At 44.5% G+C, this 15090-nt stretch overlaps 1 protein-coding gene across 1 annotated transcript in view; it reads left to right on the plus strand.

The window, feature by feature from the left end:
* CNTNAP2 (contactin associated protein 2) overlaps window positions 1–15090 on the plus strand; it is a 1947395-nt gene that overhangs the window by 1704567 nt on the left and 227738 nt on the right. The window contains exon 16 of the mRNA XM_059172148.1: window positions 11635–11805. Within this exon, the coding sequence (XP_059028131.1) occupies window positions 11635–11805 (171 nt within the window). The remainder of the gene's footprint in view (window positions 1–11634; window positions 11806–15090) is intronic.

Raw genomic sequence — 15090 nt, forward strand, 5'->3', positions numbered from 1 at the left:
ATAGTAAAGACAGGTGACCCCCATGGGTCTGGCCGGCCACAGGACCATCAGTGGCCACCATGAGTGCATGCTAAAGATGCCATGTCCTAGAAGAGGGCCTGTGTGTCAGGTTTCTGAGAAGGGAAATTTGAATATGCCTAAAATTCCAGGTAAATAATACAAAACAAAAACAAAAACAAAAACAAAACCTCCTGTCCGAATGGTCTAAATAATTCTTCAATTCAGAAACAGGAGAAGGTAGGTTTTGCAGATGGTCTCCAAGGAGTGGTAAGAACTAGTAGTGGGATTATCAACAGTTCAGATCTTTTTGAAGAACATTTTTTTTTTTTAACTTCCTCGGGAAACTCAAGTGAAACAAATGTGTGTGTGAGGCTAGATATGACAGGTAGAAAGAAATAGAAAATATAATCTCTGCTCTCTGAAGTTTATAGCCTCGCAGAGGAGAGGAAGCCATGAAAGTAATTGTAATAATGCAGTAAGTTAAGCACAATGGTAGATACAAGACGTCATCTGAGCGCAGGGGAAGTGTGCCGTGCCCTGCGGGGGAGGGGTCAGCAGGCCACTTGGAGGAGGTGGCCCCTGAACTGGACCTTAATGGGAGAGAAGGAATTAAGCCAGATGCAGTGTGTGAGCGGGGAAGGCAGGGAGAGAAAAGTCTGGAAAGAGGAAGCCATGCAAATAGCGACAGGGAGTCCACACACAGCATTGTGGGTGGTGGGAAGTCACATGGTTGCGTGTGTCCGGGCACGTGCTCTGAGGTGCAGGGGAGGGGGAGAGGAGGCTGGAGAATTATGCCGACGCCTGATGTGCCACATCTGGGAGTTCCCGAGGTATTCCACAGGCATTTGGAACCAGGAGAGGTTTTATTCCTGAGAGTTGAACTGTCAGCTGTGCATTTTGACAAGATTCCTCTGCTGGCTGTGTAAGGACTGGATTCAAGATACTGGAAGCAGAACCTGAAGATAGTGTGTCGTCCAGGCCAGAGGGGTGGACTGAGCCCTGGCATCAGAAGGAACAGAGAGGAGGGGACATACCTGTAGAGTACTTCCGAGGTGCGGTTATCAGGCCCAGGGTCGGGGGTCGGGGGTAGGGGTTGGCGAATGAGTCTCATGTTTCTGGCTTGAGTGGCTGAGTGGGAACAGCTCTGAAGGGGAGAATACTGCAGAATGAGTTTAGAAGAAATATATATTCACTTTCAGTCTTTTAGAGTTTGAGGTACTTGTAGGTCAAAGCAAAGCTGCCCAGTAAGAAAACCATATGTTAATCTTGAACTCATGGTAGCGATCTGTGTGCATAAATTTCAGAATCACTGATTTATGGTTAGTGCTTGAAATCACAAAAGGGAGTGACATCACGTTGCTCAGGAAGAGAAAGAAAAGCAGATTTATTCCTGGGACTGCCATGCAAGCATTGAAAATTAGGCAGTCCCTGGAGGAGCCCTCCCATGGCCACTCTTGTATACTACATTACTTGTTAAGTATTTTTAATTTCAACCTGCATGTAGTGACATAAATTTGTCCTACAACCTCCAGATGCAATGGTCTTCTTTTTGGTAAAGCAAACAGATCTTCGTCCGATCCTTTGTTCACCAGGGTAGAAGACATTCAGGCTTGCTATTGCCTCCTTCCTTGGAACTGATCACACAGAAATCTTTAGAATTTACCCAAGACAGAAGTTTGAATGACGAGCAGAGAGGACAGATATTTCCAGTACAAACCTAGTTATTCATTTCTCCACTTCTGGTGAATAATTTTTACCTTTGCATCCCATTATATTTATGATGACTAGTATAACTAATTAGGCGTAACTACTAGTCCCAATAAGGAAAGTTTGAGGAAATTTAGGGATCTAACGTGGAGACTTTGGGGAGTTTTAGACCCGCTCCCTATCTCCAAATATCTGACTACATACAACTGTTTCGAGCACACAAACTAAAATAAAACTATGTCTTTAGTACCACTGTGTTTATACGCACCATTGACAGATTGAACATGTGAGTTTCCATGACTGATCAGGAGCAAGTCTGTTTCATCACCTCCCCCCCATAACCAGGCTGCTGGTCAGCTCACAGCAGGTGCAGAAAGCATTGTGACCTCCAGCATTTCACTCTTGCATTCTTTTCCTCTGTGGGACCCTGACCCCATTCTTGCCCACAGGAACCAAATCCCAGAGAGATACCGGGTAAAAGATTTATTACATTGTTGACCCCTCCCACAGGCCCTGTGGGTTGTAGCTTCAGAAAGGCTTGCTGGTGAGGGTGATACCTTGCAAGTTAATGACATTTTAACTTGGAGCCCTTCATTTTGAAGTTGAGTTTGCCCTATAAAATCAGGCTGGGAGCTGAACAAAGCTACTTTTACCTTTCCTGACTGTACAAAATGGTTTAATTAAGGAAGTCATTTTTTTTTTCTACCCATAAGGATACCTCTACAAATAGACTCAAATCTACATGCAAATGAAGCCATCTGGCTTATTGTTGTAAATAGCACCCAGCCCCTGGTAAACAATAGAAGGCTCATGGCATAACATAAAGAGTACCCAAATTTCTAACCTTGGGGTTAGATTTGAAAATTGCTTGCCACTTAAAGCAAAAGCTATAGCTATGCTTCTCAGTGTGGTCCCAGGACTGGGCCATTGGATGGCTCCGAGGAAATTGTTAGACAACCATTGGCATACAGACCACACCGGCAGCCATGGCCTCACCAAACCAGAGCCCACAACTGGAGAGTCCACGTGCAGTCTCCTCCACGTTGGTCAAATGCCGAGTCTCTCTTTTCCTAGTTACCCATCTCCTCACTGAGGAGGGAACAGAATGCCTGCAGGTCTCTTGGGCTTACCTTTGTTCAAAGGAGACTATCTATGGATTATCTGCTTTCTTAGATGCTCTGCCATTCCTTTGTTCATCGGATTTTTGTTCAGTGGCTGCTCTACAAAATTATAAACCACATTACCAAGGCTCAAGGTGACTCCCATTTGTGTGTCCTAAAGGAATTTTTTTAAGGCAATAAGGAGATGAGGAAATGGGGAGCACACCATTTTGAGAGCCAGTAAGTGGGGTGCAGGAGGGTGAGAAGAGAACAGGCCAAAAGGGCAGACGTGGGTATGAGTCTGAGATGAGCCTCCCAGCTAGAGAAGTCAGAATCAGAGGTTGTCTCAGTGTAGCTGGGGGTGGTTTGGTGCTTCCCCCTTAAAGAATTCACCCCCAGGGTAAGGAAGGCTCAGGCGAGTTTGCTGACAAGCTCTGTACCTCTTTAAGGAGTGGAAGAGCCCTTCCCATCCTCCCCTGCTCCTTAGCCAAGCCCTCAGACAGCAACTGCATGTGACGCCAGAGCCATCAGTCGTCCTGATTAACGAACGTGTTCTTGGTAGCAGTAACAGTAGCAATAACGTGTTGGACGCTTCGGTTGTGCTGCTAAACCCATTTCTTCTGTGATTATCTTCTGTAATTCTCAACACCCAATAAGAGAGTTTCCACTGTTATTCCACTGTATAAATGAGGAAATTGAGATCCAGGAAGATCAAGAACCTGCTCCCAAGTCACCCAGTGGGGGTGGGTGACAGAGCTAGACTCTGACTCTGGGGCCTAGGTGTGGACCAGCACGGGGTGGCGTCACCAAGTGACAAACCAGAAGAGCTTTGCGAGATCACATATTGTTACCCCCCTACCTCTGTAGCACTCCCTGCACTTGCAACCACCCCCATCACAGGGGGACCTCCAGCCTGTCACATGCTCAGCTGCTCCCTCTCTTTCTTCAGCAAATTCCAACAGGTTCAGGAATGGGAGTGAGCAGGTGGCCCCATCGGGGTTAGGCTCACAGAGGACAGGTTGGAAGTTTGTATGGCATCAGCCACACCCCTAGGTCACATTCTCCAACCACGCCAGTGGCTGTCCTATTCTACCCAAGCAGGAGGTGAGAGGTTTATGCCCCAGACAGCAGGCACCAAAGGAAAAAGGCAAAAGCCCTCCATTAAAATGAAGAAAGACATGGAAATCTACTATGAACCCCTCACCCTCCTTCTTCTGAGCAGAATGCTGACTACAACATGTATATTCCTCATGAGAAAGTTGGAAGATCCTTCTCTCAAGAAATCACATGATCTATGTCCATATAAAGATCACAGATACTGACATTTGGGGGCCCTTTGATAAGATGGTGAGCTTTCCATTGTAGTAAAGCCCGGTCATCAATAAACCCACCACCACCCTGAGATCCACGCACTCGCCGGGTCCAGTGCACTCACTAGTACTTCACTGGGCTGCATGAGTGGAAAAGCAAGACTCACCATCCGCTGAAGGTGATGTCAGGGACGCCGTGAAGGGAGGAGTCCAGCTAACGACACAGCAGGGAAGGGAATCTCAGAGGAAACAAATAATGCAGAAAGCGGAAGAAAAGTTTTAGAAATGAAATTGATTTCCTCAGATAAGAAGAGACATTGCATCAAAAACTAATAACAGCAGCAGTAATAAGAACAAACACCCTAGAACAAAGTGCTATAGAAAGGGGGGCTCTCTGAGAACAAGAAATAATACTTGGAGATTACAGATATCATTGCTGAAATAAAAACACAACAGCAACGTTGAAAATGAAGCTGAAGGAACGTTCGACAAAGCAGAGCACAAAGAGCAAAGATCCGAATTAGGAATGCAAAGGAGTAAGAGAAATAACGATAAATGTAAAACCAGTAGGTATGTGAGAAGAAGGATTGGAAAGATGGGAAGTCCCAGGCCTGATGTGGGGAAGAGATCCATACCAAGGCAGTCGTATAAAGTTTCGTTGAAGGGAGGGAAATATCCTGACAGTTTCCAGAGAGAAAAAAGTACAGATTATGTAGGAGAGGAAAAAGTTTTCCTCATTCCTCTTAGGGTTCCTGGCTGGATCTAAAAATTAAACTGACAAAGACACATTAACAGGAGAAAAGCATACAGATTTATTTAAAATAAGTTCTGCATGACATGGGAGCCTTCATAAAGGAATGGTTAAGCCTGAGTGTTTCTATACTAGTTTTTTGAGGGTGTTTTTTTTTTTTTTTTTAAGATTTTATTCATTTGACAGACAGAGGTCACAAGTAGGCAGAGAGGCAGGCAGAGAGAGAGAGAGAGGAGGAAGCAGGCTCCCTGCTGAACAGAGAGCCCAATGCGGGGCTCGATCCCAGGACCCTGGGATTCACGACCTGAGCCGAAGGCAGAGGCTTTAACCCACTGAGCCACCCAGGCGCCCCTCTATACTAGTTTTGATAAGTAATAGAAAGCCATGGAAAGGCATGATGGGACCATGGATGAGCTATGTGTAGTAAGCTGGGGGAAATTCGGCAAGTCTGTTTTGATTCCTCTCGAGTCCCTTTGTCTTTTGAGATGAAGGAGCTGCTTTCCTCAGGGAGAGGGAGGCCACCTCACATGAGGGTCCATGACCTGCTTGAGGGGAGGGTCAGACAGTCCTTTCTGCACCTGCCATTTCTTACATTCCTTCAGCTTGAAATATTCAGTCTACTAAGATGCTGTATTTGGGGGAGCATGTCCTAAACCCCATCAGTTATATACAAGATGTAGTAATCAGAAAACATGAGCTTTCTCACTAACCACACAGAGACCTTGAAGATAGTGAAGAAATGCCTTTAAAATTCCATGGAAGAATAGTTTCCTGGAGTGTCTCAATTAGGTGGGAAAGTCAAATAATGACTCCTCAGAAAAGCAAAGATTTAGAAGGCTGACCTCCTATATTCCTTTTCTGAAAAGACTACAGGAGAATGTGCCTGGAGACATGAGGGTGTAGACCCAGAAAGAGGGATGCCTGAAAGTCACGGGGTCCAGAAATCTGGGCATTTCATACTGAAGAGTAGCTTAAGGATGGCCTGCTGTCAGGGCAAGAGACAGTCCCAGAACCAGAGCTGTGCATCGGCCCTGCAAAGGGCCAATCCACGGGGCAGCAGGAAGACAGAGGCTCTAGAAGGCGCCTCTGAGGGATAAAAAGAGGGGCCGCTAGATTACCCGACATGTGCCACGCTGAGAACATTTGTGGGAAGAGTTCTATAGATGTGTTGAAGAATTTGGAGAGAATTTATGACAGGTACAAAGATAACCAAGCCAATGAGAAAATAGCTAATTATTGATTCAAGAGAAACAAAAAAATTGTATACATAAAATAGAATTAGGTTCTACGAGGTGACTCATCAGTGAATAATACATAGTCCTAAAAATGTAAATGTTGAATTTCAGTATCACCAAAAAATCAGTGAGTTTGCTAGTTTGGGAGAATGCGGAGAAAGGGAGTAAGGGAGGGACTTCTAAAAATGCTCAGTCTTCACCTTGCATTCAGGAAAGCCAATCAAGTATATCTATGACACATAAATTAGTAGGTATCAACACATATATTTTAGAAATACAAGGACATGAAAGAGTTAAAGTGTAGGAGTTGTTGATGAGAAATTGGGTTGGGATGGAAGGTTGCTTTTTCCTCTGTTCTTTGTAGGCTTCAAACTAATTGCTGATGTCGACCTAAAAAAAAAAAGGAAAGAAAAAGGTAAATTGAGGCAAGCTCAAAATTGTCAAAAAGATGAGTTTATTTGGGAATACCATAGGCACTGGCAGTCCAGGACACAAAGACCGTAGCACGTTTCAGGCATCTGCTGAGGGTTTGGGGAAGGCTGTGTTTCTTCTGGGCAGAGAGGAGAGAGTTCAGTTAGGTCTGTTAAAATAAACAACCAACAGAGCTCAGCTGTGAAAATTCCCCAAGCAGAGAACACCAGTCCAGTCAGACAAACTAAGCTCAGTTCAGCTTATTTTTCAAGACCAATGCAACTTCGGTCATTTCTTGTTCATGCCTCTGGAAACTGCAAGCAAACATTTCCTGAGATTGTGACAAGGTAGCCCCTGACCAACTCCTTATGATTTTAGAAAATTCCAACATTATCAGATTTCTATAAATTTGTGGGAAATCGGTCTGTCAGTCCTGAAGTTTTCTTTTCCTGAGGGCACATGCGTGAGATTTTCCATTTCATATCGTCCAGTTCCATTGTAGATTGAAATTCTTTAACTCTGCCCAACAGAAAATATCCTTGGAAATCTTGAAGTCAGAATCCCATGCCAAATGATCATCAGTGAGTTTAACATAAATGGCTCTTGAAGAATTTGGTTCAACATATGACGCAGCATTTTCTACTAATGATTCACTAAGGTTTGCAGGGATGACAGATGTCAGCTAGGCCTGGTTGGCTGCCCTAGGCCCACTCCCCTGCGCTTGCTGGAGATACCTCTGGCTCTTCTGCCACACGAGATGAGCCCAGACCTGGCCTAGGATGTATTTAAAAAGCTTCTCACATGACCGAGTGGTTTTCAAGGGGTAGAGCGGTCCACCTCACACCAGCCATCTTGCCCAGCCTTTGATGACTATCGACAGCCCTGGGCTGGTTCCCTGACCCCTTTACTGCCTTGTCGTTCTTTGGCTGTTGACTGGCCCCTCCGGTCTCAGAGAGTCATTTCCGCTCTGCGTCACACTTTCCAGCCTTGCCTCCTTTCTTCCGTCCACATCTGCTAAGGCACCAGTCCTTGACATACCGCGAAATCTCTTATTTCCATCTTGGCATTCTCACCCAATGTCACTTTCCCCTCTATATCCCTGGCCTTGATAGCAAGTACAAATTGCAGCTGTTTCAATAATCTTAAGGTTATGAGACCATCAGTCCTGCAAATGCATGGCTTGTCCAGTGAGGTCTGTAGGGAAAAATAGAAATTAAGTCATGGATAAGAAAAATCATGGTGTGCTGGTGAAGCCAGTGTCCAGGTACCAGGAGCTGGTAAAGCAGTGTCAGCTTTTATTTATCTTTATTTAGTGTCTTCAATACTCAGGTTGCCATAAGGTAGATTTTGTCCCATGAGGGCTTTGCATATGGAGTGGAATTGGATATAACCGAGAGGGGCAGCTATTCACTTATTCACAGATTTGATAACTATTTATTGAGTACTTACTATGCTCTGGGGCAAAGGTTACAGAGATGAAGTGGTTCTGTCCTAGCTTTCAAGGAGCTTATGGTCAGTTGGGAACAATATCAACAATAATAATGCTAAAAGCCCCTGGCATCGTGAAACACAGTGAGCCCTAGAGGAAAAAAAAAAAAAAAAAACGAAAAAAAAGCCCTCATGTTATTTTGTTATAACCAAAAATCCCAGGGACTGGGCCACATAGTCACCAGAGCAAACCTCACAGAAGTTTGTCAGGGTCTGGAACAGGGGCACCTGAACTTTCTTACTGTCTACCCTGCCCGTGAAAACCCTCATGCCTGCATCCCCAGTACGCATGTTTTGCTTGCCAACACTATCATGTACACTCAGTAGAATTTCTGATGTCCTCTGCTCGTGCCCCCGTGGCTCTCCTTCAGCGCCTCCTGGGTAGACCCCTCAGCCACCAGACAGGTCCCAAGAGAGTCCTCCCTACTGCCGAACAAGGATGTGGAGAGACTCGGGACATACAGCAAGTGACAACTCCAGAGATAATCACGGGAGAACCCCAGCATTTCCGGGAGGATGACTGGTAACCACCACTTGCATGAGGTTAAATTTCCCTGTGAATATGTCTATTCCAAAGGCCAAATTAGTTCGAAGTTGCTTAGTGAGCACAGAATTAGAACAAATGGAATCGTGGTCTGTGGGGATCTTTCGTCAAACCGGAAGAACTGATTGAACTGCCTTCTCCTCTCTGGGGATATTTCTGTCTGAATAACCAGCCCTGGACCTCGAATAAATACTGACATGTTTTACTTATAGCATTCCTTTTTCTAGAATCATTTTAGACAACTGCCCTTCTGTTAATATATCACCACCTCCGAAAACAGGAATGCTCTTGATTGGAATGAAACTTTAAAATGTTAATTACATTCATGTCCTGGGGATTCAGCCTAAAAAGACAGAAATGCTTTGCTTTAGGCTGAAACATGGCTGAGGACTCTGTGCCTCGAAGGCTCCTTGGTTGTTACAGGATTCTTGCCCATCAGGGTGAGGTACGTCCCTCTGGCCCCGGGGACTGGGCTCCGTTCCTCCCAGAACTCTGGTTGGCGAGAGGGCTGTAGCTTCTAGGTTGATCTGGGTTTTATCTCAGGAGACTTTCATTCTCCGTCAGTGGGGAAGGGTGAGCCCAAAGTCCCCTCATAGTATGTTCAGCTAGATCTCAAGTTAGGAAGAGCCCTGGGCCCTCAGATGATAGCAACTTACACAATAACTAAGATTCTTTCTTTTCTGGCGTTATTCTAACCAATATTATACTATGTTCTTCTGCCTAAGAGGAAACTCGTTTTTCTCCTGATGAAAGCTATGATGTTGCAATTAAAAAAAAAAAAAAAAAAAAAACCTCCAAACTGCATTAAGACTTTTGGATTCGACCAGCACCACACCACTGTTTGACCGTAATGAAGACATTTACAAACATAGTTTGCACTGACTTACTGGTTCTAAATTGCCATTCACTCATCTAGATGTCACTATCTCCTAAATGTCTTTAAAAACAAAAATAAATAAAGTGGCTTAAATAAGAGGGTTTTTAAAATATCCCATACAGTAATATTATATATTTAATGTAAAATTATGGTTTAAATATAGCAGTACCAACACAAAAGTAGTTTTACTTAAGAAGAGCAGTTGAGGGGCCCCTGGGTGGCTCAGTGGGTTAAAGCCTCTGCCTTCAGCTCAGGTCATGATCCCAGGGTCCTGGGATTGAGCCCCACATCGGGCTCTCTGCTCAGTGGGGAACCTGCTTCCTCCTCTCTCCCTGTCTGCCTCTCTGCCTGCTTGTGATCTCTGTGTGTCAAATAAATAAACAAAAAAATCTTTTAAAAATTTAAAAAAAAAAAAAAAAAAGAATAGCAGTTGAGGGGCGCCTGGGTGGCTCAATCAGTTAGGCATCTGTCTGCGACTCAGGTCATGGTCTTGGAGTCCCAAGATCAAGCCCCGCATCGAGCTCCCTGTTCAGAGGGCAGTTTGCTTCTCTCCCTCTTCCTCTGCCTGTTGCTCCCCCTGTTTGTGCTCTCTCTTGCTCCGTCAAATAAATAAATAAAAATCTCTTTAAAAAAAAAAGAATAGCAGTTGAACTTAATATTGTATATATGCATAATTTTCATGAAAGAGGAAAAAACATAGTATAAAAATGAGTAGAGTGAACTTAATTGATTAATCATGTTCTCTGAAGGAAAGATAAAACAAAAAATCAGTGTAAAGTAAAAAAAAAAAAATTCAAGTGTTAGAAGAAAATTTTCCACAGACAATTTCCTGACCTAGTAGGGTTTTAGTCAGTGATTCGTGAATCAGGAGGCATCTAATCTAGCAGAGAGAAAGTATCTCTGAAGAGCTGTGCAAGCGAAGTAATTTTTCTAGAGCAAAGTGAGGAGAAGCAAGAAATTTGCACTTAAGCTGATTGGCTAAAGCAGAGTTATTTCCCTTGTATGGAGCAAAAGGAGATTTGGAGCCCAGTTGGGGTAACGCGTGCTGTGTAGACAAAAGGCGACTGGTTGACTTGAGCCTTCTTTTCTGGGAGAGCAAGGGGTTAGAACTTCATTAAGTTTGGGTTTGCCAACGTGGGGCTTAGCATGAGTGACTCCATCTTGGGCCCAATCTGATGATGTTAAGATGAGTGTAGTATTACAGGGAAAGGCTTTGAGAGCTATTTGAAAGTGTGCTTATGTACTTTAGACCTTAGCCATGACAGTAAACATACTCAGAAATGTGCACGTTCAGAAGGAATTTCTCCCCTGGAGATAAAATCAAGAGTCAGCTCCTGGTTGTATTGAATTCTTGGCCCATCTGTTCTCATGGAATGTGAATTGTATAGTTGAGTTGGGTGTTTTTATTTTGTCCTGTAAACTGCTTTTCTGCTGTGGACACTGGCCAGGATCGAACAAGGAGGGGGAGGAGTATAGAACTCTGTCTTCCGAATGGGTTCAAGGGTAGAGGCTAATGGAGAGCCTGTAGGTGGGCTCCGCTCAGGCACCTGAAATCCCCAGGAAGGAAGAGGTTGGCGGGGGAGACATTCCCTTTACAGCAATAAGCCTGTGGAGGTTTATATGGGAAGGGTAGGCAACTGATGGCCTCCCCTAGTCATCCAGCCTTTCCTTCGCGCCTCTCTTCCCAGAGCTCCCCCCTTCCCCATGCTGTATCCCTGCAACACCTGTACCGGCGACTGAGCAGTCACTGGTTATTCAAAGGTGGACGAGAAGCAAGAACAGAATACCAAAGACCCCATTCCTGTTCTGTCCCTCTAGGTCTAGCCCAGATGCTTCTTGCACCAAACCTAAGCCACCGTACATATGTGCAAGTTCAAATCAGCCCCAACCCGCAGAGGCTGTGTCAAGGGGTGTCCCTCCATGTCGTCCTCTACTGGCACTTACTCCCTAGTGTCCGTGCCTCCACGGCTGCTCTTGGTAGGAGCCCCAACTCTCGATCATCAATAAAACACTTTCTTACACACACATAGAACTTCAGGAAAGTCAAAAATAAGTTTGTGGGGATTTTGTGCAGTGATATGCAGCAGGATACAAGGAAACGAGCCATTGCCAATGGAAACTTGTTAAAAACTCAAGAAATGGCTCTCTTTCGTTACTCACATGATCAAGGTATAAATTACCCTGTTTTTGTTTTTGTTTTTTCTCCCACAGGGAATTACTGGAATGCTGCTTCCTTCCCAAATCCATCATCCTACCTGCACTTCTCTACTTTCCAAGGGGAAACTAGTGCCGACATTTCTTTCTACTTCAAAACGTTAATCCCACGGGGAGTGTTTCTGGAAAATCTGGGCAACACGGATTTCATCAAACTCGAGCTGAAATGTAAGTACAAACTTTCTGTCAACTTGTCAGTAGCCTCTCTTGGTACTTCCGGCTGATCCTGACCCTGATTATGTGGTGTCATTGGCTCCAAACGTCAGTGGTCACCTTCATTCTGGCAGTGGTGCTGGAAGGTGGATACATGAACTGGAGATAGACCTAAGCACCCCGCCTCGGACTGCTCCCAAGGAAGCCGGTGCATTCAGACATTCCAACTCAATGCTATCCAAGGAAGAAGTTGAGAGAGTAAATTGCTCCCATAACATGGGGAAAGATTGCTTATTTAAAGTTTATATGTGTGTTTCCTTTCCAAGGATTCGGGGGTTAAGAGGAGACAGAGGATTGTGTAAAATGATCAGGAGTAAAACATAAGACAGTGGGAGGAGTAATACAAAGGAAAAGAGGGATCATAAAAATTAATGTCTGTATGAGTTAATGATGCAGTGTAGACACAGCATGGAGTTCTACATAGAAACTTCCAAGTCTGTAGCTTTCCAGAAGAGGCCCCCAACCCACACACCCTCTAAAGGATTCCGTTCTGAATTTATTTAGCTAAGGGCGCAGAAACTAACATCGTCAGAGCAAGTAGCAGCTGCTTTCCGGCTCAGCTCAGCTTGCCTTGGGTCCCAAAGACACTTCCGAGATCATGTGGCTCAGGGAATGCCATCTGGGGAAGGTGGGGGCGCGCTGGGGGTGAGCAGGGCAGTGCTCATTATTCCAAAGCCATTTTATCCTCGGGGCAGAGGAGCAGCTTCCGGAATGTACAGTCCACACGCTCCCACGTGTGGTGAATATTTGCACGTGTCAGGCTCTCCTGGCTGTTCAGACCAAGAAAGAATCAGCATAGATGACAGAATGGGGACACAAGTCAAGGTCTCATCTCTCTCCCCAAAATCTCGGTGTCCCTTCCCTACATCAAAGTGTCTCCTTTCTCCCAGTCTCTGCCCTTTATGCATCATGATACCAAACCCATTTCCCAGAATATCTGGTGGCAGGTTTTTCTCTTTTTGTAGTTGCAATTATGCAATATGGTGTTTTAAAAAGGGAATCTCAGGCAGGTTTTTTTTTTTTTTTTTCCTGCTATAATCCCATGGGATTCTTTTGGTAAAATAGTGAACTGTGTTTAGCAGTCTTTGGAATTCATAGTCTTGGGTCGAAATCCAAGTCCTTGGGTAAATTGCTTCATCTCTTAGAATCCCAATTTCCCGATCTGTAAAATGGGGGTGGTGATTTGTGGGGCCATTACAATAATAGAATATGGATACTCATAAAGCATTTATTTCAGTATCTAGGAGGTATCATGATCATATCCCTGGGGATGCTCAGTATAGATGTAAAGGAAAACTGAAAATATTCTAGCTCTAGAATTAAAAAGTAAATAGGAACATCTGACTGGCCCAGCCAGAGCTTATGACTCTTAATCTCAGGGTTGTAGGTTCAGACCCCATGTTAGGTATAGAGATCACTTAAAAATAAAATCACTTAAAAACAAAAAAGTAATTAAAGAGCCATCCTCTCTTATGTGAATTATGGATTAGAGTTATTTTAAAAGGATTTTCATTTCCACAGTTAAAGTTAATTGATTCAAACTATTTTCCAACTTCTACGTCAGTTGGATTGTATTTTAGAAATACCTGATGGCAAAAAAGAAAACTGATGATCCATGTTTGAGTAGCGCTATATGCTTCTATAAAATTGCCTTGTCTTTGTTTTGTAAGCCTGTGCCTGGGTTGGAAAGCAGGCAAGCCAAGTATAGACAGAGCAAGGGTTTCTACTTAGCACCTGCATGGTAGAATTTCAGTTATTTCTGATGATGAAACATCTTCAGAGATGCTCCAGGCTTTCCATCATGTGAAAACTCCATGCAGAGGGAGAATGATGGTCTTGTTTTGTCAGAGTGCTTCCCACTGGTCAAGAAGGATGGGACATTCAGACCAGAGGCTGGCCTCCACTTGGAGTCTCCAGAGCTTCTGCCAATTCCTAAGGGCAGACGTGAGATCCCCCAGTGGCAGAGACATCAAATGCCCACCCTGCTAGAGCATCTCCTCTAGGTTCCTTGGAAAAAAGGACAGGTTTCTGTATTTGAGAAAAAATTTCTCAAAGCAAACAAGAAGCAATGGTTTCCTAAAGAACATAGAGGAAAAATGGCCTGAGGAAGTCTTGCTGCTGCCCTGTTTCCTGCGTTACTCCAGACTCTTCTTTGGAGGAAGCAAGGGCCGTGGGTGGAGGTGACACACTCTATCCCCACCCGTCTCTCGCGCGTGCATGGCGGAGGTGCTCTGCACACCTCACTGATTTCCCCGCCAGGAAGCTCAGGAGAGATGGTTCCTGGAGTGAGATTTATAAAAAAACTGTCTCTGCTGCTTTTTCCCCCTTTACCTTGGTAGGTTTTCTGATCTCTTTCTGATAGGAATTCAGATTTGGTTTCTCTGCTTGTGTCCCCGAGGAATTTTGTCACAGTTCATGCCTACACAGTTCATGGCTTCCAGAATAACATTTCTGTTAATTAACTACATCGTGCCCTCCTGTCAGGAGTAGAAGATTCTTGACTCTGGGAACAGTGAGTCAGTTACACTAAGTTAATGAGATATCATCAGCATCTTACTGTGCAAGGCAGAAAACACGTAAGATAAAATTAGATGGATGTTACTCATTAGCATACTCTACAGGTACAGTTTTAAGGCTATATTTCACTTAATGTCTGTATGTGTTCATTCATTCAGTGAGTGTTCATTGAGTGCCTACAATGTTCCAGATGCTGTGCGAGGTGCCGAGGGAACATAGTCAAAAAACATAGTCATGGCTCCCTTCCCTCAGAGAGAAATCAGAGTTCTTTTTGTTTGTTTTGGAAGGTAGACAAGTAAACCAGTAGGTACCATAATAATGAAAATAGCTCGGCTTTATTCAGGCTCACTGTGTCTCCAGCACTGTTGCATGGATTTTATGTAAATCATCTCACACCCTAACCAACCTTTGTCGTGGGCAATACCATGAACATCTCTGCCTTACAAATGAGGAAAATGAGGCACAGGGCAAGTAAGTGGCCAAGATCACCCAGTGAGGAAGTGGCAGGGCTGGGGCCTGACCCCAAACATTTCCCGTCTGTCCCAGAGTCATTGCCATTAACAACAGACCGCACCACCTCCCAGAACACACTGAGGAGGCTGCGAGCTCCGAGGAGGAGGACCGAAACTGACCAGAAGACAAGGAGCGCTTCCCAGGGAGTGTAACGCTTTAATTAAATTGTGATGCCTGAGCAGGAGCCAGTACAGTGAAGAAGGTGGGGAG

This window comes from Mustela lutreola, chromosome 4 (assembly GCF_030435805.1).
Source record: "Mustela lutreola isolate mMusLut2 chromosome 4, mMusLut2.pri, whole genome shotgun sequence".
Lineage (NCBI taxonomy): Eukaryota > Metazoa > Chordata > Mammalia > Carnivora > Mustelidae > Mustela > Mustela lutreola.